Genomic DNA, 26,422 nt, shown 5'->3' on the forward strand with positions numbered 1-26,422 from the left:
CACTGTTATGTATTTATACCCACATGTTCGCTAGCCACTTATTTAGCTTGACAATTGATGATACACTGCAGGACAATTTATGGGCTTAGCGCTAATTCGAAGCCATGAAAACATTGCTATTTCAAACAAGTGGAGCTACTCTTCAATTACATCATCGGCAGGCCAAAGTGTACGTTTTATTATAGGTTTGCTAAACAGAAACTATTAAAGACAGAGAGGGAAATTGACCAAGTCAAGACGTCTCAGCTCAGCAAAACTCTTCATTAGTGTTGTCATGATAACAACATTTTGACTTCAATAACAGCCCTGTGTCACAGTTGCCATTTCAAACAAAACCACGGCCAAAAGACAAAATGACGAAACGATCTGAAACAATATAGTAAGCTAAATGATGTGAAATCACACTTAAAGGTGCAGTAAATAAGACCATCCACCAGCGCAAAATGCGCATAATATATCAACAGGATGTAGATAGGGTTGTTGATCAATACCAATGATTCAATGATTACTTCACTAGGTGCTGTAATTTCTGGCTTTCAGAATTCACTTTCTGGCCCATACTCTGTTTTTGAAGAATAAGAAGTAAACCTTGTGTTTAAAATTTTTTTGCCATTTAATTACTATTGATAGATTCCCATAGAACATATTCTGCTGATGCAAAGCTTTCTATATGCCAGCAGAAAAAAAACAGCACAGATGTGCGATTGGATGATCATTTTAAATCATCAGCAGCAAGATTTTCTGATAAATGATCAGGCAAAATTAATTTGTGTGTAAATAAGCAAGTTTTAACAAGGATTTACATTCACGGGTGAGAGTATATGATGTGAATAGAGTAACTAAAAACTGTAAAAGTTTTTGGTTCCGCTTCACAAATCAGGTAAATTTTCAGTAGCGGTAACCTGTGCAACTAGTCGTCATCACCATGGTCATAATGATGACTGCGATAATGGGCTGAATAATGAGTTAATCTGCCACGTCTCACGGGACAACAGAATAACACAATCAGTCCGCTGCTGGAGTCACCGCGCCCCCGCCAGATGTTACATTTAATTTCTGTCCACCGCTGTTATTGCTGCAATTTGACACTCGATCACATTACAGTAAAAATTAACACGCTGAAAGAAGCATGAAACATTTCCCCTTCCATTTTTTAAAAAACCCTGTGAATATGACCGTTTCCACCTGACGGCACCGAGGGGGTTTTGAAGGCTTTTCTCTGCAGCAGCGTCTCGGCTGTGTTCCCCCGGGGCGGAAGATAGTCAAACTAAAGATCATGTGACCAAACACGTCTGCTGCGCTGTGCCCCCGGGGCTCTTAAACACAGATAGGTTCACATAACCTTTGATACCAAAATAATTCTCCAGCCATTACACCTCTTACTAAAAATAACAGTATTCATAGCCTTTGAACTTCAGTGCAACTTACTGTTGATCGGTCGACTTTAATAAACTTTAACGGGCGACTTTCATTCCTTGTGATGGAAACTCTTCGCTCCGACAGATGGACCGAACCCAAAATTCCCTTTATTTGATTCACGGAAAACATAACCCATCCCTCTGCATTCCCATGTGCGAGCTCGGAGAATACGGTTCTTATGGGGCTTACGGATTACGACTCTTGGATAAACATAAAGAAATACTGCTTTATTGCATCCTGTTGATGGGTTGATGCTATGTTTACTATATATGGCCTGCTGGGTATGTACAGTATGGGAGCCGTCAGTGAGGTTTGGCTGTGAGCGTCTGTATTGAGTGTCGGAGAAATCCAAACCTAAGCTGACAGCCCGCTGCATCCTCAGGAGACACCCGGCTTCCAGCTGCTGCCCTCAGCCAAGGCCTTAGGTTAGAGAACATGAATTAGACCGTACATCACGTACTGTACTGCACTGTGCAGCATTCATCAGTGCTCACTGCAAAAACTGACTAACTTGTTAATTTATTCCATCTTGTATCCAGACTTATCAAGCTTATTTCAGCATTTTTTTTGTATGAAATCATCTTACTGCACTGACAGGTAGTTTAGTTTAGTTTTTCAGGACAATGTAACTTGTTTCAGGACATTTACTTGGTAAAAGTGAAAAGTAAAAGTGATTTCTTGAAAGAAGTCATATTGGCATAAAGTGAAATTTACTGAAATAAGCAAGATTGTCTGCCAGTGCAGTGAGATAATTTGACTAAAAATATCATGAAATAACCTTGATAGGTCTGGAAAAAAAGTTAAAATCACTTGAAAACTTGTCATTTTTTGCAGTGTGTGTGTATGTCTGTTTGTGTGTGTGTGTGTGTGTGTTCCTGAACTGAGCACAAATAGCTCACAAAAGGTCAGTAAGAATCTTCATGGGATTGGCGTTCTCACGTTGGTTGTTTTGGCTCCGTTCAGCGGCTATCAGGATTCAAACTGCGGGCTCTTCCACTGTGGTCGAGTCCCTGTCAAGACCCATCTGAGATGATTAGAGCTTCTATGTAAACTAGGCATGTCAGTGCAAAGTAAGAGCAGGAGAGCATTGCTGCAGGATACTGTATGTGCCAGTACACTTATGCTGAAGGTCAGACATGTTTTGGTTGGCACTGTTGGGTAAACAGTCGAACAGACCTGCGGTTTATGACTGCTCTCCCAGTAAGTTCTCCTGCGATCGTAACTCAACCACCCATGATATTGATTTAGGGTTTAGATTCTAATGTATTTTTTCCCCAACCCCATTTCTCATGGCATGCAAACGTATCTCTGTCCTATAGATGCTGTCCCAGCTAACCATCCTGGCGATGATTGGCTACATTCTGCTCACTCTCACCACCCTGGGGTTTATTATTGACCAGAGGTACAGTACTGTCATCCGTTTTATTTATTTTAACAGAAGCATTTGTGTTTTTCCATTAGCAGTATTTTTACACAGTAGCAAAGCAGCGAGCCACACAGAATAGAGGAGAGACAAGAGACAAGGTTCTGGTTAGCTTTGCTCCTGTGCCAGCAGTAGCCAGTCCAGAATAGAGCCGAGCAATTAATCAGAAATAAATTGAAATCACAATATGAACTTCTGCAATTCCCAAATCACAGAGGCTGCAATTAATTGATTAAGAGAGAGGAGCGTCCAAAATGGATTTCTGAACAAGGTGTTTTAGAGCTGCACGTAATCTTTGGTACAATATTGGTGAAAACATTTCATCATACTCAAACTCAGTAAATCCTGCACACTGACATCTACTTTGTTTTTTAACAAATTCACTTTTCTTTAAACAATTTTAAAGTTCTAAACAATTTATGACAAGAAAAACTTGTGATGATATGAATTGCAGTTTAAATTGCAATTGCAATATTCTATCAAATAATCGCAATTAGATTTTTTGTCAATATCTTTCAGCCGTAGTCCAGAGTCAGGAGTCTTAATCGCTGCTGTCTTGTCATATATCTGTCATGTAGCACTGCACCTGACCTGCTAATAGACTAAGACTCTCACATGTCTCTTCATGAAAAGTCGGGTCAGATCTATTTGAACTCAATCAGCTCTGGAAATTGAAGGCGCTCCCATTAAAAACTGGGAAATTGTCAAAGGATGAATTAGGTTACTGAGCTGAGCTGAAATGTGTCATTGAGCCCATTGAGTGCTGGATGGTTGATGTGCCTTTATGTTTCAGGCCGAAAGCAGCTGTCTTTGAGATGCTGCGCTGCGTCGTCATGGTGATGATGCAGCGGTACGGCTACATGAAGCCCCTCCTGCCCTCGCTGGCTGTTCCCATAGAGGTAAGACGGCACAGTTCACAGTAACATCAGTTCAGTTCAGTTCAGTTCAGTTCCTTTATTGTCCCAACAGGGAAATTTGTTTTGCATATAACATAACATATACCATTAGGTGGATATAGTTTGTCTTACAGAACCATGAGTGACAATATTTTTAGGTTATAATGTTATTGCAAGTTTAGTATCCTCAGTCATTTATTTAAAGGTGCTATGTGCAGCATTTTAACATCAATAAATCATTAGCACATTCATTGTGAGACATTTCTATAATTACTGTAAACAAACAACACAGAAGATCGTCAGCCTCTACCGGCCTCTACACTGCATCTTACATTGTGTGCCACCGGCTCAGATTTAGCAGGAAATCTGCTGCATTGCTTTACAGCACAAACAGAGATTAATTTATGGCACAAAGCAGGAAGAGGGCAGCTGCTGTTGCAGCACAAAAGGAGTTAAAGCTTTCAAAGCAATGGCAGATAGCGGAACAAGTGAAAAGCCGCAATTTTTTTGCCAACATACAGAAATCAACAATTATCAATCCAGTAAGAAAACAAGAGAAAGTAAACTTAGCAGGGTGTCTCACCATGGTTCCCAAGTGTCATTAGAAAAGGCTAAAGCATACCGGTGTATCAGCTGTTACCTTATCGTCCTGTCTCCATGTCTTTGATTAAAAAGTAGGCCAACAGTTACGATTTGTCTAATTGTCCATGATTAGCCAATCAGTTAGGACTCAGTTTGTCGATGTGAGTGAAAGGCTCTCAGCATAAACTCTCCAAAAATAACACACCTAGCAGAGTCACCTCCGGTCACTGGATTGATGTGCCTGGTGTGTGTATGTGTGTGTGTGTGTGCGCGCGCGTGTGTGTGTGTGTGTGTGTGTGTGTGTGTGTGTGTGTATGAGAGAGAGAGAGAGTGAGTGAGTGAGTGGAGTTGACAGCCAGGGTTTAGGGGCCATTAGGTTTAGTTACTGTAGAGCCAAGTCTTTTTAGTTGAAGCTGTGTGTGTGTGTGTGTGTGTGTGTGTGTCTGAGTGTGTGTCTGAGTGTGTGTCCTGGGTAATGTGTATCCTCAGAGTGTGTGGGCTGCATGATTCATCAAATTAAAATTGAAATGGTAATTTGAACGTATGCGATATTTAAACCGCAGAAGGCAAATGGTAAGCCTGCCAATCAGAAGCCTCCACCATGACTAGTTGTTGACCAATCAGAAGCCAATCATCAGAGGCAGTGTGTGGCTGGTTTGGTCTGGATAGCAAGAGTAGGAAACATCAGCTGTAAAAAATGACAACTGGAGACAACAGTGGAGTTTACTGAATGCTGCAACCAGTTACATGAATAAAGTTTTGAGAATGGACTATAAATGGTTCCAGTTATTTTAATACTGGTCTACGTTTGTCCTTATGATTATCATATTTGCCAACACTGCTGTTTCTTCCATATTTGATCCATTTTCTCACTATTCTGCCTTGTTCTCATTTCTCCTGATATTCTCCTGTTGCCTTTTAAATGTATTGAGGTAGCAGATTGCCTGAAAATGATACAATGCTCTATTTCACTTTGCTCTCCATGTGCGTTTCTGATTATTTTATCTGTCTATTCATTTAAAGATTCAAACTGTATTATAAACTACCCAGCAAACATTTTGACATTGATTAGATGGTGATATGACAGCTTGCACCGACGCTGAAAACTTGCGTAAATACAGTGCCAAAATAAGACGATGTCCATAGTCGTCCATAGCTGCTACCTGCATCGTTTTGTGAAATCAGGTTCTTTCTGGTATCATTTTGAAAGTTGTCCAAAGCTGTTTTAATATGAATTTTTACAATGCCATAATACCATGTTGTGAAAATCTTCCTGCACGTTACTGTCTGTCAAAGCTGGGTTTGAGCCAGAGAACCGTATTGAGAACACACTCGGTGTCCGAATGGAATGCAGCATAGAAATTGGCTTTCTATTTTATGATAGAGTCCAAACATAAACAAGGAAGGCCTGTCCAGCCATAAAAAGACGTAATTGTCCTGCAAGTATCCCAGGAGGCTGCAGTGATGAGTTGGCCTATAGGAAATCAATGCGTGTGTGTGTGTGTGTGTGTGTGTGTGCATGTGTTAATGTGTGCATTTGTGGGTGTTGGGCTCATTCATTATGCTGGGAAATCTTCCTCATTTTTAGAGCTTAATGTTGGTGGTATGGATTTATCGCATGCCTTTGTTAAATGTATGCTTTTAGCCTTGTCAGAGGATATACAGTATGAGGTTTTGACTTCAGATAATTATATTGCAAATCAAATCATCAGTGCGATATATATCCAGGGTTCCTACACCGGTCTGGAAAGTCTGGGAATGTATGGAAAAAGAATTTGGAAAATTTCAGATCTTGGTTTACTTTGGAAATTGCAGTAAAAGTTTTATGGAAATATATTGTTGTACATTTCCGATATCCATACAACTACACATTCTCTGTGGTTTTAGACCCCTGTCATCGCTCATATCCTGATATTTGTTGCTGTGAAGAATAATCTTCATCTATGGAATGATATGGTATAGTTAGTAGGATCAAGATGGCCATCTGCATAAATCATACTGAACAACAAATTCTTCAAAACAAATCAAGAAATTAAGGTCTGGAAAAACAATGGAATTTTGACATTGAAACTGTAGGAACCCTGTATATCAAAATAATCATTCTGTGTTTCTTTGACCACATCGTGCAGCCTTGGTGTGTGTGTGCAGGCTTGCATGAGTGTGTAGCCCGTTTGCTTGTGTGTTTACGTGTGTGTGTACTGTAGTCTGTGTGGCTGTGTGTGTGTGTGTGTGTGTGTGTGTGAGCCGGGTGCTAAGTCCAGCCCCACAGCAGTGTGATCTATGAGTCCAGATGCGTGGCCCAATTGACCATAAAATTGGCGTGCTTTTCTGGCGCTGGCAGCCGGCTGTAGATCGCGACTGACCTCTCATTATGTGCCCTCCTCCTCCCTCCCTCCCTCTTTTTCCTCCTCCCCACCCGCCCTCGCTGCTTGCCATCCCAGCCGGTGTAAATGAGAGCAACACTTCTGGAACCAATTAGTGCCGTCTGCCACTAACTAGCGCCGGCTGATGAGATTCGCACGTGAGCGCTGAATCGCTGCTTTTATTGTCCCGACACCACATCTGCGCTGCTCAGGTGTTCAAAGGACGACTCAAGGTTTTCCTACCATTTTCTCCTTTTTCCCATCGTTTTCTTCTCTCTTTTTTTTTTTCACCATGAAATGAAACTGAATGAATTCTAATTTTTGAACGTCATGCCTAAAATGAAGTGCATATCCAATCAGCTTCGGAGCGAAAAGTCTTGATTTATGCAGCACATGCTACATGGCTGTGTCACATTGACAGCACTGTAGTTTTATGCACCCGTTTTCCTTGAGTGAATCATTAGGCCCCATTTCAAGTCGCAGTGCATCAGTTTGAGCTGAATAAATGTCTTACTTGCAGGTGGGGCTCATTGAAAATCCTAACGATTTTCATGAAATGGTTCCTGACGTATTTGTGCCTTTTGCTCAGTACTGTGGCAGAGAGAAGAAAAAGGGGGGGAAAAAATACCCAAACTTTAAGGTACTTTAATGATATATGGCTCTGACGCGTGAGGTGAACGGCCAAGCCTTTGTTGCGGGGGGGGGGGGGGGGGGGCGTGTTTTGAAGTTGCGCCAATCAATTAACAGTCACTCGAAATGGAGGAGGGGAAATTCACATTTAATTGTATTCAGGCTCATGCGTTTGTACAATGGGGGGAAAAAAAAAGACTACAAAAAAGGACTACAAAAAAAGTAGGTCGGTTTGTGGTCCTTCAAACCCAGTGGTGTGATATACTGCACCCTTAAAGCTCACAGCGGTATTTATAGTGGCTCTGGAGATTTCCCTTGTAAAGCTGCAGGCTTGACCTGCAAACCAGGGCCGCCTCTCGCTCCCAGCCGCCCACTCACCCACCCAGACTCGTCTGTGTGGCTCACTGGAGGCCCTGCTGCTTCAGACCAGACCAGGCTGGGAACAGCGTGTGTGAATATGAAGGGCGGGTGGAGGACGGGCTGGGTTGCATGAGGTTATGTGTATGTGCAGGTTATGTGTTTGTGTATGTGTGTGTGCGGGGATAGTAATGTTTGTGTGTGTGTTAGTTTGTGTGTGTATAGAGGCTTTGCAGTTGCATCATAAGTCTCCTAGCAAACATAGCTGGCACCATCATGCCAGTCCATTGAAGAATTGGCTGTATGTAAATAACAGCTAAATATATAGCAACTGGGCAGAAAAACAAGAGATATCTGTAAAAGGTTGTTGTGGTGCGGCTGCAGATCCATTCAGCAACATGATAAGTAAAAGTGAATCATCTGATAAGTTAGATTTGTTTCTAAATTTAGGTTACTGTGACACTGACAGAGATTGTCGCAAACTTGGCAACTTTAGATTAAGTGACTTTTCAGACGCTCCTGGCAACTTTATTTGTCAGAAGCGACTAATGATAAGTCTAGTGACTTTGTAGGTCATGTTATCTTATGTCAGCTCTCAGCCTCTCAGCAGGATCTCTTTGCCCACTAACCTGAGTGGACACATTGGTGTTGTGGTTTGGTGTGGCTGGTGCAGAAGAAGAAAGCTGTATTAAACAAGCTTCCCCCTGCAGTACCTCAAGGCAGCTTTTTGACATCTTTGCACACACACGGACTGATCAGCTCTGAATGAGATTTCATTTTATTTTTGTCTTTAAATTATGCGACCACAATAAGGAAATGAAAGTGCAAATGTGAACATTCAATTTCATTTTAAATATGGCAGGGTTATGCTTTGGAGTGCATAGACAACTACATGCCAATGGAGTTTTCATTTTCATTTTGGCAACATTAATGCATTTTCCATGGAAATTAAAATTTAAGGCTGATTTTAATTTTGTGATACATTATGCACGCATATATGGGAAATGAAATCGCAATTCGATTTAATGATTTCAGTTGGATAATGTCAGATTTTGAGCGGGGCACGTCTCTTGTGCCGCACTTTGTGGGCGTGGCCTATTTGAAACGTCACGCCATTCTTATCTATGAGTTGTAGCTTGAGAGTCAGCTCAGTTAATCTGAACAAACAGCCTGGTTTTGACTTTTTACGACCCAGCAGTCTAATTTAGCAAAGCAAGTGATGTGATGGTTTTATTGGTTGGAATTTTTATTTACGCCTAGTGGTAACTCAAGTCACCACTAAAAATGTTCTGTTTTCCAAGAAGTAAAAGTAATGAGAGTTTGACATAAACATAAAATAAAATAATTTTTTGTCCTTTTTTTTTGGGCATAAATTGTCAAATAGGTATATGGTATGTTAGAATGAGCTAAAAAATGTCAGTGTTGTTCAGTGTGACTCTTTAAGGGTTGTTTATGTGTTTTGTACCTCTGTGTATAGCCTGTGTGTGTGTGTGTCCACATGCAGATGTATTGTGTGTGTAGGGAGCACCGGGGGGGGGGGCGGCTCGTTGAGTTTGGGCTGTAATGATGCAACACGTGGTCGTGTTGCTGTGTGGGCCCCTGGTTTGCCCGAGGGCGAAGGGAAACGTGCTGCGGAGCACAACTTGGACTCCGTGCGTCCCACACAGTAATTAAGGAGCTACTCTCTCAATAGGCTCCCCCCTAACTACTGGTGAAGTCACAGTAATTTAAGAGGAGAGCTCATAAAAATACACCTGTCTCTGGTTCAGTGAGAGAGAGAGAGCTTCTCGGGACGTCCTGTTGGCTCGCTCGGCTAAGAAGTTTAGCATGTAATCACAACGTTCTGGGTTTGAGTCCAGCCCAAGATCTTTGTGGCGTGTCATCTCTCTTTCTCTCTCTCTCTCTCTCTCTCTCTTTCTCTCTTGCTCCCATCTTCCCTGTCAGTTTTTATAGTGAATTATCAAATCAAGCAAAACTGCCAAAAAAAATATGAGAACGAGACAACTTTTCACATTGTTCGCTTTGCTTTTGAGATTGAATTACAGATGTTTGCTTGTAGTAAATGAGCTCAAGAAGTATGAGTATATTAGCTCGTGTGTGACACTTGAGAAGCAAATCTTAATCCACATGTAGCCCATCCAATCCCAGAATTTTTCAAAACAAATCATCATGTAGGTTTTGTTTTAAATCCCCATTGAATTTTCCAGCTTTCATCTTTCCCCTGATATTGTTTTACAGTCTCAAAGTACTCTCTTACTTCATGTCCAACTTTCAAGGGAAAGATAAATACCCCGTGGCCCAAAAGAGGTCAGAACAATATTATGAAGTTCACGGCAAACACAAAAGCCCGACCTCGGTACTTAGCGGCTTTATCTCCAACGCAGCACCTGACTTGTCTGCAAAAACCGCGTTCCCACTGTTCCAGCCATTGTCAGAGTCCCGACCATGAGCGGACAGATAAGACCGCTGTCGGTGAGAGGTCGCCGTTATCCGAGAGCGTCGTTTCCACCCGCCAGGTCTCAGGTGCGAAAGGTTACCGGCCCGGGGATGTGTGGTAGCGAGAAGCAGCGTCGAGGTTAACGGGATTGTTTGGAGCCATGGAAACTCGGTGAGGGTGACATCATCTGAAAGCTCACAGGAATGGAAAGGAAAGGAAATCTCCTCCCAGGGAGAAAATGGAGAGATTTGAAAGAGAAGTGCTGGATAGGACTGTTCCGTTGGAGTAAACAGCGGGGTGGTCGACCGTACACAGTGTGAAATATTATCACTCAATGTGCAGGGGATCATGCCCGTCAAAGAGTAACCACTTGGTTTATGTTGTCAAACCACTTGCCAGGTAAAGCTATGGAAATCTAACGGCAATTGGTGTTTGGGGAATTTTCTGGCAGCATTTGGTTTGGCTTTTGCGTAGTTTACTTCTTCGGCCAGCGTTGACTTTCTTTTGAATTTGTCTTCCTATTTGTGCTTTAATTCATGAGTGAAAAACAACATAGTCACCCGGTGTACGATATGGCTTCAGGGCCAGCATGGGAACCTGACTGAACTTGATGATGGCTGTTCTGGTATTTGTTCTGACAAACTTATTTCTCCCTTTTCTAAAATGCACATAAATCAGATTTCACACAACTGTAATAACACTTTCCAAAGCAGGCTGCTCACAAATTCAAAACATTACAAAAGATCAGTCTGTCATAATGTTTAACTGTGCATAAGTCAAAAAGTTTCACTGTAAAATGTGTCAGTGTCGAACTGAATAAAAGCTTAGTGTATGAATTTAGCGAGCTTTATTGCAGTGCAAGCTCTCATCACTCTCTCTTTCAGTTTCTCTCTTGGTCTCCCTCTGTCTCTCACACTCTTTGGCTTACTGGCAAACAATCACACGTTCCTTTGTCTGATACTGTAGTAAAGTTGCTTCTCCTTTTCACAATAGTCCAAGCTATCTTGTGTGGAGTGAGATGGAAAATGTCTTGTGCCGCCAGGATTTGTGAGCAGTGAGGTTTGGACATCAGGACTGAGGTTGCAAAATTGGGAATATTCACTGTCACACAGACTGATCCATAATAAACTCATTCTCTGCTATCCTGCACTACGTGTTGCATCAATAAAGCATTATCACATTAATTAGTCACACTTTATTTGGATAGTCCATTGTTGATACTCAACTTCAAGTGACTAAAAAGTCACGTGATAGGAAGTCACTAAAACGTCTAAGTTTCAAGCGATATATAATTGTGCGAAAAGTAATCTATAGATATTCAGTGTCTGGGCTAGGGTTAATTTTAAGGTTAGGGTTAGGCTAAAGTTAGGATTAGGGTTACATAGTCTGTAGAGATGCACCAAATAGGCAAATGACACTTTGTTGAACATTTACTTTTTGTCACCGGATAGAATCAACACTATCCAAATAAAGTATACCCATTAATTTTGAGACGTTAGTATAATTACTGGAGAAGATCAACAGCCTTTTTACATTTCGTTCTACCGGGTCGGATTTGGCAAGAAATCTGCTGGATTGCTTTACGGCACAAAGGGAGATTGCTTTACGGTAAAAACAGGAAGACGCCGCTGTTCTTCCAGCAAAAATGGAGCTAAAGCTTTCAGAGTTTCTTGCAATGGCAGATGGTAGCAGGAGCGAAAAGCCCATGCAAAAATCTCTTGGTGTGCCACCATCTTGGACCAAGCTGGACATTATTTCTGATTGGTGAGCTGATTACACTTGTGTTACATTACTTCTAATTGGCGGTGTTGATTACTGCCTCTTCGGACTTGCATACCCAGAATGCCACCCAGGTGGCAGGAACACAGCAGAATGGCTGCAGCAACACTTGGCTTCAGACTGCGCTGTAGGCACGAACAAGAAGCTGCCTCTATGTTTTTTCTACATGTCAGTGGGTGGAGCGGAGGAGGCAGGAGAGAGATACTCCTCCTGCAGGTCCTTAGGGACTCATTCATCTATGCCTCTTCTCTGAGGAATCCCACTGAACTAATTCGCAGAAGACCCACACATCCACCGCTCGGCCTCTCTTCTCTCTGCGCCATCAAAGTACAACAGGGGCTTGATTTCGCCCCCGCCTTCTCTTCTCCACCCTCTCTTGTTTTTTTTCTTTCATCCCCTGTTTCTGGACTCGTGCCCGCTCTCCTCCTGCCTTCCAACTTTCCGCCGGCTAGAGCGCTCTCCGCGAACCGGTCGGCCAGTGGGGCCGCCCCGGGGAATTGTGGTTATTAGCGAGGTGTAGACCTCTCTTATTGAGGCTGAAGCCGTGCCAAGCTCATGGGGTCTAAAGCGAAATTGCACGAAGAGATATGAAAATGGGGATGCTCTCTGGGACTTAACCTGTTTTCACTGACTCCAAAACATGAGCGCTGTAAGGAAGAGGCGTAACGGTCTGGAAGTCGGTTTTGAGCTCACATCAGACCTGAGTATACGACCTTTGACCTTCTAGCAGATACAGTAAATGAGTACAAACACCAGATGTGAAAAGACAAGCCTCTGGACAACTGTATCATTCAAAATCAGCATATCATTAGACCCCCCTTATGTTTTGCTACACTTGTACCGTACAGCGACTACCACCGCACACATGTTATGTCTGGCCGCAGTGTGTGTGTGTATGCGTGGGAGTGTGACGGCGATATTTCTCATGGCTGTGGACCGGCTCTCTGGTGGGACATTAACCTGCTCAGCGTATCCTTCCTGAGTCTGCTGCTCAAACAACCTGAGAAACAACTGTAGATCTGCTCATAATGAACAGACGGGAAGTGCAGCCGGCAGGGGCAGATGTGTGTGTGTGTGTGTGTGTGTGTTTCTTTCTATGACTCTGTGAGTATGTGTGTATGTGTGTGTATGTCGTGTTTGTCTCTGCATGTGTGCAGTGTGTGTATGTGTGTGTGTGTGTGTGTGTGTGTGTGTGTATGTGTCATTTCTGTCTCTGTATGTGTACATGTGCATACAGTATGTGCACTGTAGGTGTGTATTAGTGTGTGTGTGTGTGTATTTGTCATGTCTGTCTCCAGTATGTGTACTGTGCTGGTGTGTATTAGTGTGTGTGTGTATGTGCATGTGTGTGTGTGTGTGTGTGCATGTGTGTGTCATCTATTCTCACACTTGAGCAATGTTTAGATATCCATTCTTATACAGTATTTGAGTGTTTGTGTGCTTGTGTGTGTCAAGCCTCACAATGCTGGTATACAGATGTGTGAGCATTACATCTCTCTCTCTCTCTCTCTCTCTCTCTCTCTCTCTCTCTCTCTCTCTCTCTCTCTCTCCCTCTCTCTCTCAGTTGCCCCATGTGTATTGTAGATCAAACCGCATTCACAAATAGTTTTCATGGTTTGTTTTAGCCAACTTAGCTGACAGACGAATGGTAATATAATAGAGTTATGATACTGTAGCTGTTGAAAAGTCAATTCAATGTGGTTTTCTGTGATTCAGACTATCCGAATCGTCCCGATGCAGTAAACCCCGCCCATCTGGTACTGCAGGCAGGTTAAAACAAACGCTAAGAATGATTTTCCGATGCCGTTGGAGCCGGGTCTGGTGCGCTGTAGGCAGCCATATGGAGAGGCAGCTCTGGAAACATCCCATTACAGGTCATACATCACACGTCTGACAGCAGCCATTCTGCCTTGTTTTCATTTCAATCACGAGTGCAGCTGCATTGGAGAGCGCTGCCATGTTAACCCGCTGCAGCCCGGAAGAAATGCACCCTGGGGTGTTACGCATCTTCTTGATGCTTTATGTCCATCAACAGCACCCAACCATAACAACTCTCTTCAATGTACGGTTCGACCGATATGGGTTTTTGAAGGCCAATACCAATATTTTTGTATTGGAGCTGCTGATAGCCGGTTGGATAGCTGATAGCTGGATTTGACCAATTTTTAAGTATTGATCGTTTTCCCCAGATTTTTATTCTTGTCAGTGTTGTAAAGCCTCTGAAACAGCATTTAGACCATCATGACACATAAAACTCTCCATTGAAACCCAAACTAATTTTTTTTTTTAAGGTTAGCAGCTCCTTAATGCAGGGTGACCCACCTCACCTATTCAATGGCAGGGGAACCTGACTGCCTTTAAATTAAGAATTAATTTTTGATAAAAAAAAAAAAAAATGTGGAAAGAAAATCAAATTTTATTGCAGGTTTTTCAGACTTTTTTATGTATTGTAGCTGTGATCAAGAAGGAACCACGCTGACTTCATTGTCTATGAAGAGGTGTGGGGAGAAGATCATGAGAGAAGTAAAATCGATTTGTTATCAATTTGTAACACTATTGTCTGGCAATACTATTGGCAAAATGTTGGGGACACAGGCTCCACTAACCAGGACCAGGAGATTAAACGCTTTTAACAGAATTCCCCTTTTCACTCTAGAACTAGTACAAAATCAATGCATTTGTTTATAAGTGAATTGATAAATGAGTGTATTTTTTCACACTAGTGATCATACATAGTTGATGCAGAAATGTCTGCTTGCCCATCTGTGTTTGAAATGCCCTGCTGCGACTCATTTTGGGCAGAGATAAGTACCAGCCGAACCTCTGCTGGTCTAAATTAGGGATTAATCAAAAGGCTGCCATATTGGTGTTAATTTTAACCTTACTGACTATATCTAAAACATAATGGAAATACATGTGTGGACAAAATCCATCTACATCTTCCCTTGATGATTGAAGTGGATACAAAAGGTGAAATCAGAAATGGATTGTAGCTTCCACCTGGATTCACCTGGTCAGTCTACTTCATGCAAAGAGCGGGTGGTCCAAACATTTTGTACGGTGAATTTAGACTATATCATAGACATCTAAACTTTTCAAGCTTTTCAGTACAGGCAGTTTGGGACATCTGAATATCCCAGTGTTATCAAAAAGCTTTTACCGTGTGGATGCTTCCTCTCTACCGGTCTTCATCGGACTGAATCGGGCCCCAAAGCATCTTTAACTACCACTGAGCTGCCTCTGAGCAAGGCACTTAACCCTCAACTGCTCCAGTGGAGCTCCCAGTATGAATGTTTTTACCTGAAGCCTGGCGTTACTGAAAAAGAGCCTACATGCTCAGCCAGTCTTCCCTGGGTAAATAAAGCTCAGTAAAGAAACCACATGTTCTTGGCTTTTGCTATTAGTCCCCTTAACAAAGTACCTTCTCCCCAAAACAAAGTGAGTGTGAGGCGATTTGTTGAGATCTCTACTTTGGGAGCTGGTGCTCTCTGGCCGTAGTGCTTATTTGTAGACGATCAAACCCGCTTCCTTCCACTATGTAATCTGTCCCACATGGATTTCCTACATAGTCCATTAAAATGTAGCGCAGTGGGGCCGATGGGGAGGGATGGGAACAGAGAGAAATGGGTGCCCTTCCCTTCCCTTCCCTTCACATGCGGCTTTGATAGAGACGTCTGTCAGGGTTCGGTCCGTTTGAGCGTAATGTGATTTGCGAGGTTCTGCCGAGTCTGCGCTTCGCTCTCGATCCCAATCCGTCTCCAAGATGGACACACTGCAGCTTTGTGTGTTTGTAATCTTTCAATGGCAGCATCAAAAAATGTTGAACCCCCGACTTCCTTTGAGACTTTGACCCCTATAGAGCTGAAACCTTCCAGAAGTAAATTTCCCATCCGTTTTTCCCATAGGGAGTTTGATTTTTAGCCGTAATGTTTCAAGTTTGATGTTGAAATTGGGTTTTATTCCTGAGTTCCTTGTGAAATACTAGACTGCTCACAAGCTTTAGCGAGTTCCTACCAATTTGAAAGGTCACTGTTGCCATAGAAACATTACCTGAAATGTCAGTCGACTTAGCAACCTGCATCAGATTGGAGCCGCTCCACTGTGGTTTTACTGTCAGACATGATGTCTCTTTTAAAGGGATTAAGAGATGAAAGTGCGCAGGAGTGAAAACCATAACAAATAACAAAAACGATTACTTTATATTATTATATTATCTAGTATCACTGTTGGAAATGAGGGAAAGGGAATCAGTGACATCACTTGCAACGCTGTATGGAATCAGTGGTGCATTAAATTTCGAGATTTTCTTTTTCTTTTTTTAGATTTTCTGAAATGTCTGTGGAGAAAATGAACGGGAACTTTACTTCCAGAACCACGGCCGCTGTTTCAACTCTATTTACATCCTCGATCAGTTCCCTCTCTTCTTTCTATCTCTTGTTTCTTCCCTCTCTCCATCCTCTGTTGTTCTCTCTCTCTCTGTGAGGAACCTGTTGTCAGAGCAGGTAGAGAGAGGTGGAAAAGCAGAGAGAGGAGGAGGCACATTCCAGTCTGTGTTGTGCTCTCTCTCTCTCTCTCTCTCTCCACTCCTTCCCTTCTCCTCCCCCTCTTCTTTTTTTTTTTCTCCTCTCTCTGAGGAAAACAGCTGCGGTGTCCAGGAGGAAACGTTGCTTTTTTTCCCATCAGGCTTTTTTGCCTGTGATGGACAGCGGTCTGGTCTTGGCTTGCGTTGCGAGGTAGGATGCAGTTTATGGCCCAGAACGCAGCGAGGGGCGGAGGGAGGGTAGGGCCGTTTTCTGGCAGAACCCCCTCGACGAATAGCCTCGTCCCCTATGGCGGCGACCTCTTGACCCCGACGTGAGAGCGCCGGGGGAGACGACCCGCTCCTTAACCTTTTGGAACCCACTTTCTATATCATCCTGAGCCGGGCCGTCCCAGTGTTTTCTTTCAATTAGGGATTCACTTTCACTGTTTTCCTTTGTGTTCACTGGTCGTAAATGATACCTGTCTCACTTTCTGTGTCGTACAAGCCGGCTCGCTCCTGCACAGTTTAAACCATTTTTAACATTTTACAATTTAGCTCTTATCCAGAGGAACTTCCAATAAGTGCAATCATAAAATAAGCTTTAATTCCTAGACCACCAGCATTACATACAGCCAATAGCAGGGAGTGCTAGGATCAGAATAATAGTTTCCTGTCCATAGTGTACAAGAGATGCACCAAAATATTCATAAAAAGAATAACAGGGGAAGTCAGAGCTAAGGAGAGAGGTTGAAAGGATTTTTAAACTAATTTAATTTTCAGAATAATGCAAGGAAATAGTACTTATAATTTAAATGACCCCTTTCAGTTGAGAGCTTGTTTGGGGTCTCTTAGACCCACAATCGATTGGCCTTTCTAGTATTTAACAACTCAACGTTTTATCTTGTGTGTGTTTACTGTAGGGTTCAACTGATAATAGTTTTTGAAGACTGATAAGGATACCGATATTTTTAGACCTAAGTCACTGATAGTTTGTATTTTGTGCCAATATTCAGTATCTTTAAATTTGACCATTTCCAAATCCAAGTATTTGGTGTTTCCCCAGAATTTTAATCTTGTCAAAGTGGAAAAGCCTCTGAAACGAAGAATGTAGATCATCATGGGACACTAAAACTCTCCACTGAACTGCTAGTGAAACTAACTAAAGAAAGTATGGTGGGTTAGCAGCTCATTAAGGCAGGGTGACCCACACTCAAAGGGGAAACTCTGGGATACATTAGGTCTTTTAAATGAAGAATGAATTTACAAAAAGCATAATTGAATGATTAAATGACGAAATAAAATGTGCAATCAAAAATTTCAATTTACAGACTGTTTTTCTGTAGCTGTGGTCAGGGAGGAACATCCCTCACATCGTAGCTGGATGACAATGACTGGCTCATATTGGATATATTATAAAAGGCCAATATCGGCCCAGTATGTCAGTAAACTGATCTAAAATTGATCTAACCCTGGTTTATTGTACCTCCAAACTCTATTTAGAGAAGGCAGTGATACACAGGAGAACTTCTTTGGCATCTTTGATAGCTAACAGTAAGGAGTTGTTTAATCATAGAGGAATATGTTGTTGCCAGTAGAAGTTTGAATAGATGTTTAACTCTGTGGCTCTTCACCCTTGTTGCCTGTTGCTGAAAGAACAGTGTTGCTGCTGTCTGTCTACACGGCTCAAATAAAACCACCTAGTTCATCATCAACGTAGCAGTAAAGTATGATAAGTAATCTCTCCAATATCTGAGTCACAACAAGGTGGCACAGCAACAGTTTAAAAGAAAATAAAAAACACACACCAGTGCTTGATCCTAACCCTGTGCTGTCGGTCTTGTGCAGGCCTTTGTCTCCCTCTCTCTGCTGTACTGGGCTCTGCAGAGCTTCTCCCAGCTGCTCAGCATCAAGAGAAAGTCCGACTGAGTCCACACAGGACGTCCCAGCGGCTTCACACGCTCCTGACAGCCTGATGGTCGGGACGGTTTAGCTTCAGCTGGTAAAAATGTCGACATAATTTTAAACGTAATTTCATTACAGCATCTTTGAATCAACTGCGTGTCCAAACTTTTGCCTGATATATTCTATGTCTGTGTTATGGTACTAGGGCTGGGTGTCGGTACTCGATACCTTTAAGGTATCGACCGAAATAACCCAGTACCAAGTAGTATTGAAACTTCTCCAGTCAAACGATACCTGCATTCGATACTTTTTGTACACAGATATAAAAAAAAAAAGACTTTGTATGGTTTTGCTCGCAGCCAATCACCGCACGCGTTCTTCGATTTAATGCGACGTATGATTGGCCCACTACCGCAGCAGCTACAACCCATACAGTCTGTGGTGGTGAAGTCGAGTGCGGTGTATGTGACGGAGTTGAGCTCAGGTCAGCGTGCCGAGATGCCACCAAAACGTAAAAAAAAAGGTATCGAATGAAGTACTCTATTGGTATCGGTATCACTTTAAGGGTACTGGTATTGGTACTGGTATCATCATTTTTTAAACGATACCCAGCCCTATATGGTACCCATCAATTTCTGTAAGAAGCACTTTTTTACTATAGGCACTTAATGGAATAACTGGTCAAAGCTACAGTGTGTGACTACATGATGATATCCTGTGTATAGTAATATAGCAATATCCTGTCAATAAGGCCATAAGACAAGGCAATATGCCCATTACCTTTTTTCAAATGAAAAATGTGACTTCTTCTGTGCTTTTGGTTCAAATTGTACTGTAATAACAGGGGTGCTACTGATTTATATGAGCTAATAGTGAATCAGCGTTTTGCACATTCCAGTGGAGCCACTGAATATGTAATAGATTACTTTTTATGTTTAATATGCAACATATACCTCTGAGACTTGTCAATTTCATACTACCAAGATTGTCATCTGTAATGATTACAATTTATTTTGTAATATTGCACAAATATATTTTTTCCATTTCTCTTTGCAATAAAACATTTTCAAATTTTACTTTACCAGACTCCATTGTCATTTTCTAAAAATGTATGTGGCTCAGTAAAAATATGAAAAGCCCAAAACAAAATCGATCCCTCCTGGTAGCTCAGTGTGTCGGTTGTGCGTCGGTTTTGAAACAGAACATTGTTCATATGAATTCATCCTCCAACCTACAGATCTTGAGTGGGAGTGAAAAGCAGCCCACAGCAGATGGTGCTGTTACCTCCCCACCGCAGGAGACGAGACGAATTAACTTCATATTAACAACTCTTTATAGTGAATCCATGATCCAGAACTCCCTGCTGAGCCTGGAGGTGTCACGGGCCAAAAAAGGTTTATGGGCACACTTGATAAACCTTTTCCTCTGACATCCGAGCCAGATTTCCATATCAGCCTTCACCTTAAACAGCACAAGGGACAGTAAAAATACTAAAAGCAAAAAGTAATAGAACAGAATATAAACAGTTGTGAGGTTATATTTATATACTTTATATACTTTAAACACATGCTAAGTAGACTGCATGGGTGGGAAATATGAGAAAAGAGTATGGATTACTTTTATTGATTAATTTACAATTGCTATTACAGTTTCAGTTCCCTTCAAATATCACTAGCAGTCACTTAAATATTAATTACTAAATTAGAAATGTAACATAGAGTAGTATGTTTAAACATAATGCTATAAAATATAAAAATATCAGGATGGATGCAGTATAAAATAGTGTAACCACCAACTATGAAAATATCATTAGTATGCATATCATCTATAACTGGTTATGGATGTGTGAAAACTGAAGAAGCAAGTATGTGAATTCACAGCAATATGCCTGACGTGTAAATGTGTGTCACATTAACAAGTGTGCAGATGGCCATACAGAAAGTGTCATGGTGTGGAGAACACCACACACCTTATCAAATACGTTCACTGAACAGATGCTGTTAGCATGTGTACAGGAATGAGCTCATTTGGTAATGCACATTATAAAACTCCAGGATGGAGGTGCCACACAGAAAAAAATCCTCATCCTGTTCATTGATAAATGTCTTAATTCACCAGTTCACACAAGGTAATGTCTTTCTGCACATCCCTCCTTGATACACATTCATCTAGTGCAGAGCAGGCTGCAGTTCAGCTCCCTTGGGACAGTTTGGGGTTCAGTGCCAGTTTAGACCAGGACCAGGAAAATGGAACACATCACACCCACTCTTAGGTCATTGCATTGGCTTCCTGTATGCTAGGATTGAATTTAAAATTCTGCTTCTGGTATATAAAGGACTAAATGGCCTTGCTCTAAAATATATTTCTGAGTTACTTATTGGTTATGAGCCATCTAGGCCTCTCAGGTCATCTGGCACAAATCTCCTAGCTGTTCCAAGGACAAAATCAAAATGTGGTGAAGCTGCTTCTGGTCGTTTTGCTCCCAGTTGCTGGAACAGACTCCCAGATGACCTGAGATGACCTGAGATCTGCCCCCACCATACACGTTTTTAAAAGGCGACTCAAAACCTTCCTGTTCGCTAAAGCGTATGAGTAGTTGTTGTTGTCCTTCCCTCTTCCAATGTGTGAATGTATATATGTATATACTGCATCTATATGTTATTTATGCCTGGCTAACCTGTTCACTAATGCTGTAATATATCTAACAACTTCAATATTATTGTGAGTTTTACCTGCATGCCAGCAGCAGTCATTTCATCAGAGAGGGTGTCACATTTCTGACACTCAATCAGAGGATCCTGTCAGCAGGTTTACTGTACGTCACTGCTGCTCTGAGACTGTCAAACTCTGGTATGTGAAAACACTATGAATCAAGATCACAGTGTTTATTGTTATTAATAATAATAATAATACCAATAATAAACTTTATTTGTATGGCATCTTTCTTAACAGTGTTACTTCAGTGCTTGACAAAACAAGTACAAAATACAGCAGTAAAACAGAATAAAAAACACAAAGAAGGACCAGAAAACATCATAAAAAAGTAAAATAAAAGGACATAAAATAAACAATAAAAACAAATCAGGACAGGCTTTGATAAAGGCTTTTTAGGTACTTTCTAGGCACTCTATTCCAGGCAGCGTGTAAGGTTCAGATGTAGTTTATTTACATAAATGATCAAAATGCAAAAGAGAGAATAAAAGAAATACAGAAGTTGTGGGAGATGTTTTTATGAGCCTTGTGGCGATTCATTTCACCCATACAAATTCAATTTCTTATTTTTCCTCTCTTTTTATATCAACTGTTTGAAAAAAAAATACAAAAGAGGCAAAGAAACCCTGAAGGGGCTTGCGAAAGAAAAAATCAAGTTAACTGTGAAACTCCTTGGCTTTGTGTTAATAAAGAAGTCTACAATTTTCCACAGTCCATTTATTATAACATGACAAAGATGAATTTTTGTATTCCATGCCAATAAAGCTCATTTGAATTTGAATTTGATTAACCATGATGACCTCTCATTTAATGTGAATAAATGGTTGGTTATCAGGGATTTAGAGCCATGTCTCTCCGCCTCGTGTCACACATATTCACTGCTATTTATAGATCTGTTGGGCTGCTGGACCTGTCAGCCAAGAGAGGGACGACAAGCTGACATATTGATTCCACTGTAAAAGGATATGGCCTTCACCTTTACATGAAATCCTGCTAATAGGCGGTGAGAGAGTTCTCCCCGGGGGTTCACTTAATGGAACAAGGAAATGTCGCTCAAGAAAGACGATCAATAAGACTGTCGTGTTCGATGAGAATTAGATCGCACCGGGCCAGGATCTCATGTAAAAGGGAACAAAAACAATTACCAGTCATTTAGTCCTTGGTAGCTTAATGACAGGTTAACACACACTGAAGCATTTGCACTGTATGCCAATACATCACATTATGTTGTAATATTTCAAGATATCGAGCTGTTATTGACATAGGATCCTAGCAATTTAATATTTCATTTATTGGACTCGCATGACATGGGACACATCTGAAGTCTTAGTCATTAGGCGATAGTACACGTGTATTCTTAGAGTTTGTTTTAGTCTATTTGGCGTCCCAGATGGGTGGGGTTTGCCACATAGAAAATACAGTGAGCACCAGGGAATTTAGACAGGAAACAAGTTGAAAGGGAATGTAGTTTACTTTTCTGTGATTGACCAGTGTATTGTAACAAGCTGGCACTATGCGATCTATCCTGATGCAGCAAACCCCACCCATCTGGTGCTCTAAGCAAGGTAAAACAAACACAAAGAATTGATTGCGAATACCCTTTCATCCAGGTCTTGTGTGGTGATATGTATATCTGTGCCAGACAGAATTATTAGCAGTGTAGAACATCTCAGGGTTTCCCTCGGGCGATGCTGAGCGTTCAACACAACAAATTTAACAGCGCTGCTCGTTCTTCTGTTAAAGGTGTTGACAAGGAGAACTCCTCCAGCTACAGCTAACACTTCTGTTTACAAAATAATCACCCTGCGCATTTTGTGAATTCTCATTTCACCAACAAATCCAGCACAGAAACATGGTGAATATGATTATGATGGATATTGTTGAACCACGTCTCTCATGCCCCCCTTGGAATATGCTCATACATATTTATTTACTTTAACATTTATCTGCTTGGATGATGCTCTTTTCCACAGACACAATGACAGCAGAATAAGCTTCAGTTCATAGATCGCTGTCATCACAAGCAACCACAGAGCCCAGACAATAATCCTGTGACTGTAGCATGATCATGTAAGAGAGAAGTGCCAGGAAAAGATAGGCAGCCCTTGGGCCAATCAGCAACAAGATGCATCATCCCTCCATGTTTCATCAGAATTGGACTGGTGGTGTAGCAGCCATTCAAATTTAAAAATTTTGACCTTTAATTGTAGCGCCCGCATCAGGCCAGTCAATGCAATTTTTTACAAGTCAAAACACAGCGCCAAAATGCATCAACCCTCCAAGTTTCATCAAAATCAGACCGGCCAGTGTCTCAGAAATCACATTTGAGTTAAACACTTTGAACTTTAATTATATCGCCCCCATTTGGCTACTCAGTGTAATTTTTTAAACGCTGGAACACAGTGCGAAGATGCATCATCCCCCCAAGTTTCTTCAAACCAGTGGTTTCATCACATGGGGCACAAAAATAAGAGCTAAGGAGAGAAGAAGAAGAAGAAGAAGGGAGCAGATTAGAGCGAAAGTTAGCCTGGATCCAGACTCCTGAATCGCGTCCCGCCCACTTTTCAGATTTTGTCGAGCGATTCGGAGAGTCTGGTGTTTCCCTCGTCAACGGCTCGTTCTCGCTCTGAGAAACAATCGAGCCAATCAGCGCCTTTGCGGGCGGGACTGAAGTTTGACTCATTCGTGCAACTGGTTTTCATTGGCGATATTTGTGTCAAAATCGGCCGACATTCTTGGTAAAGTTGATAAATCCGCCGGCTAACCATGGATGTAGAGGCTAACTGGCTGCAGCATCAGTGTGACGTCAGAGTGGACGGTTACATCGGTCACTAGTGATTGGTTGGTTCGGGGGAAATCAACCCCCCCACACAGAAAACAGCTAACGAGGAGGAAATCTCAGGATGAATAATGGACTGGTAACGAAATGGCCGTTCAGTCTGAATATCAGGCTAAGCAAATACAGGAGGAAGATATGGAAGAGGTGGATATGATGGTTAGCTGACGAAAAGATCTCCCTCCCTCGTCTCTTTCTTCTCTCCTCCTTCACTCCGACACGTCAGAGGCGAACGCGGCTCCTCTCCGGCATCCCGTGAGGAGTGAGTGAGGATGAAGTAGCGGCACGCCAGTCTGATGTCATCAGAGAGCTTGTGTTAGTGTTCCGCTCACTGGACCGAGGCCAAATCACATCAGCGCCGGTCAGGAAAACACGAGCACGCCCGGCTGCACCGGGCTCCTGCAGCCGCCTCACCTCTGACACGCCGACGGTCGCTACCCGGAGTGAAGGCTCGGTGGTGTTTGGTCCACAAACAGCAACAGCTTCCTCACATCAATACTCCTGCATTTAGTAAGAACATTTTGAGGTGAGATGTTTTGATAAGCCCCGAGGTTTTGAATTAGTTACAGTGGGTTTCAAGGATGCATGAGTGGCTCTGCATTTCGGCTCTGAGCTGACACTCTTATCTTAGCGACTTACTCTACAATGAAGGGGTTCAGTGCCTTGCTCAAGGACATTTTGACAGGATTACATGGCTTCTGATAGACAGGGGATTGAACCTGTGACCAGCAGGTTATGTGTCAGTTTTCCTAATCTCAACGCTATTCAGAATTTTCTTCTCACTCCAGTCAGGAGTCGACCATAGCCTTAAAACTCTTCAAGAGATACTTAAAATGTCCCTTTACTAAGTCCCTTTTTTAAAGTAAAAATCTGATATTTTCAGAGAAATAAATTAGCTCTTTCCTGGGAAAAATCCTCTGCCGCACAGGATGTGATGCGTTTTATGTTTCCGGTTTGTTTGGAATAAATAGAAGAAGAAGAACAGGGTAGTTAGCATGAGCAGCGATAGCCACCACGGCTGAAAAGAGAAACTCAAACTGCATCAACAGAAAATCCAAGCTCCGCCCCCACACTGTTTGATTGACAGGTGATCTCTGGGAAGTGCAGTGCAGAAACACCACAGCAGTGAGTGCTGAGCAACAAAGATTTTGCCTAAATCACAAAAACAAGAAAAACTCTTTCTGCATTTCATTTTTTTTAATCTGGTTTTATCACTACACATCTGTTTCATCTTTGTATAAATACCGTAGTTCAACTAAACTCACTTGATACATCAATTGAAGGTCTTATTTGTCTGTGTGCTTCCCTTTTCCTCATAACATGGCAGATGGGAAAAGCGAACAAATGTGATTTGTTCCCTCAGTGCCACAGAATGTTCCAGTGACTCATGTTATGATAATGGTCCGCCGCTCTGCACCAACTGTCTACATGGGGACAGAGTGGAGTCCCACCGCCACTACACACACATGCATGAATGCACAAATGTAGCCGCGTGCACACACACACACACACAATTACTGCAAACTGTCTCTATGATGTTCAATCACTATATTTTTATATGTCCTGTGTGTGATCTACTGTACGCTGCCCTGGCTGCAGTGTCTGAACAGTAAACCAGAGGCTCAGCTGATGAATGGACGGCTGCATGAACCCACAAATTAACTCGACTCCAAAATGAGATATCCGCCGTGTGAAAAATGGGACACTTTCTCTGACCGAAATGATTGCTCACATTGAACATAAAACTCACTGGTTTGATTTATGTTGAAGTTATTAGTTATCTTCAGCTCCTTCCTTACAAAATAACATTTTAGAGGATGTAATCATCTCTGCTTTTAAATTATTGAACGATAAGTATCGGCACACAATTTTATGTCCAAAATAGATATGTGGCATTTTGGAATGAAACCCTGAATACGAATACGAATATGAATATGAATATGAATACAAATATGAATATGAATACGAATACGAACATGAATACGAATACAAAACTTTATTGTCCCCAATGTGAATATTTGCCTTAAAAAACATGACATAAAACAATATACATAAAAACATTTTTCATACAACAATACATGCATCAAAGAGAAAAATAAATCAATAAATTAATAGAAATACTAGAAATACAACAAACTCTCAGGAGCAACCACCCTGTATCCCTGTAACAACCCAATTTACCTCGTTTCATTTAGGACTTTAACACACTTGGGATTTCTTGTAAATGTTCTTAATAGCCCTTAGTTGTCTATAGCATCTTCCTAAGGGTGAAAGGTCAAATTCGCTATGCAGTAGGTGAGAGGGGTCATTAATAATTCTGTGAGCTTTACCTTTTATGTGTTCTTCCTACATGCTACTCAGCTGCCTTTGTGGGTTCCCTTTCATTTTGGATGCCATGTTCACTACTTTCTTCACCCTTCATGTATGAACGGACACATGGAGGGACGGATCAGCTGTTACCAACAGGTAAAATCTTATTTTTCTTAAACCAAGAGAAACATTCTGCCAGTGAGGAGAGATAACTCCACTTCCAATGCTGTTTCACTTCTTTCAGGAATTTTCCA

General features: G+C 41.8%; 1 protein-coding gene across 1 annotated transcript in view; it reads left to right on the plus strand.

The window, feature by feature from the left end:
• The window catches only part of agmo (alkylglycerol monooxygenase), a 45,807-nt gene extending 27,473 nt beyond the window's left edge, over positions 1 to 18,334 (plus strand). Inside the window, exons 11-13 of the mRNA XM_071915174.2 lie at positions 2,739 to 2,821; positions 3,636 to 3,741; positions 18,254 to 18,334. Coding sequence (XP_071771275.2) covers positions 2,739 to 2,821; positions 3,636 to 3,741; positions 18,254 to 18,334 — 270 coding nt within the window. The remainder of the gene's footprint in view (positions 1 to 2,738; positions 2,822 to 3,635; positions 3,742 to 18,253) is intronic.
• The last annotated feature ends 8,088 nt before the right edge of the window (positions 18,335 to 26,422 follow it).

The sequence above is a fragment of the Centroberyx gerrardi genome, chromosome 12, assembly GCF_048128805.1.
Source record: "Centroberyx gerrardi isolate f3 chromosome 12, fCenGer3.hap1.cur.20231027, whole genome shotgun sequence".
Classification (NCBI taxonomy): domain Eukaryota; kingdom Metazoa; phylum Chordata; class Actinopteri; order Beryciformes; family Berycidae; genus Centroberyx; species Centroberyx gerrardi.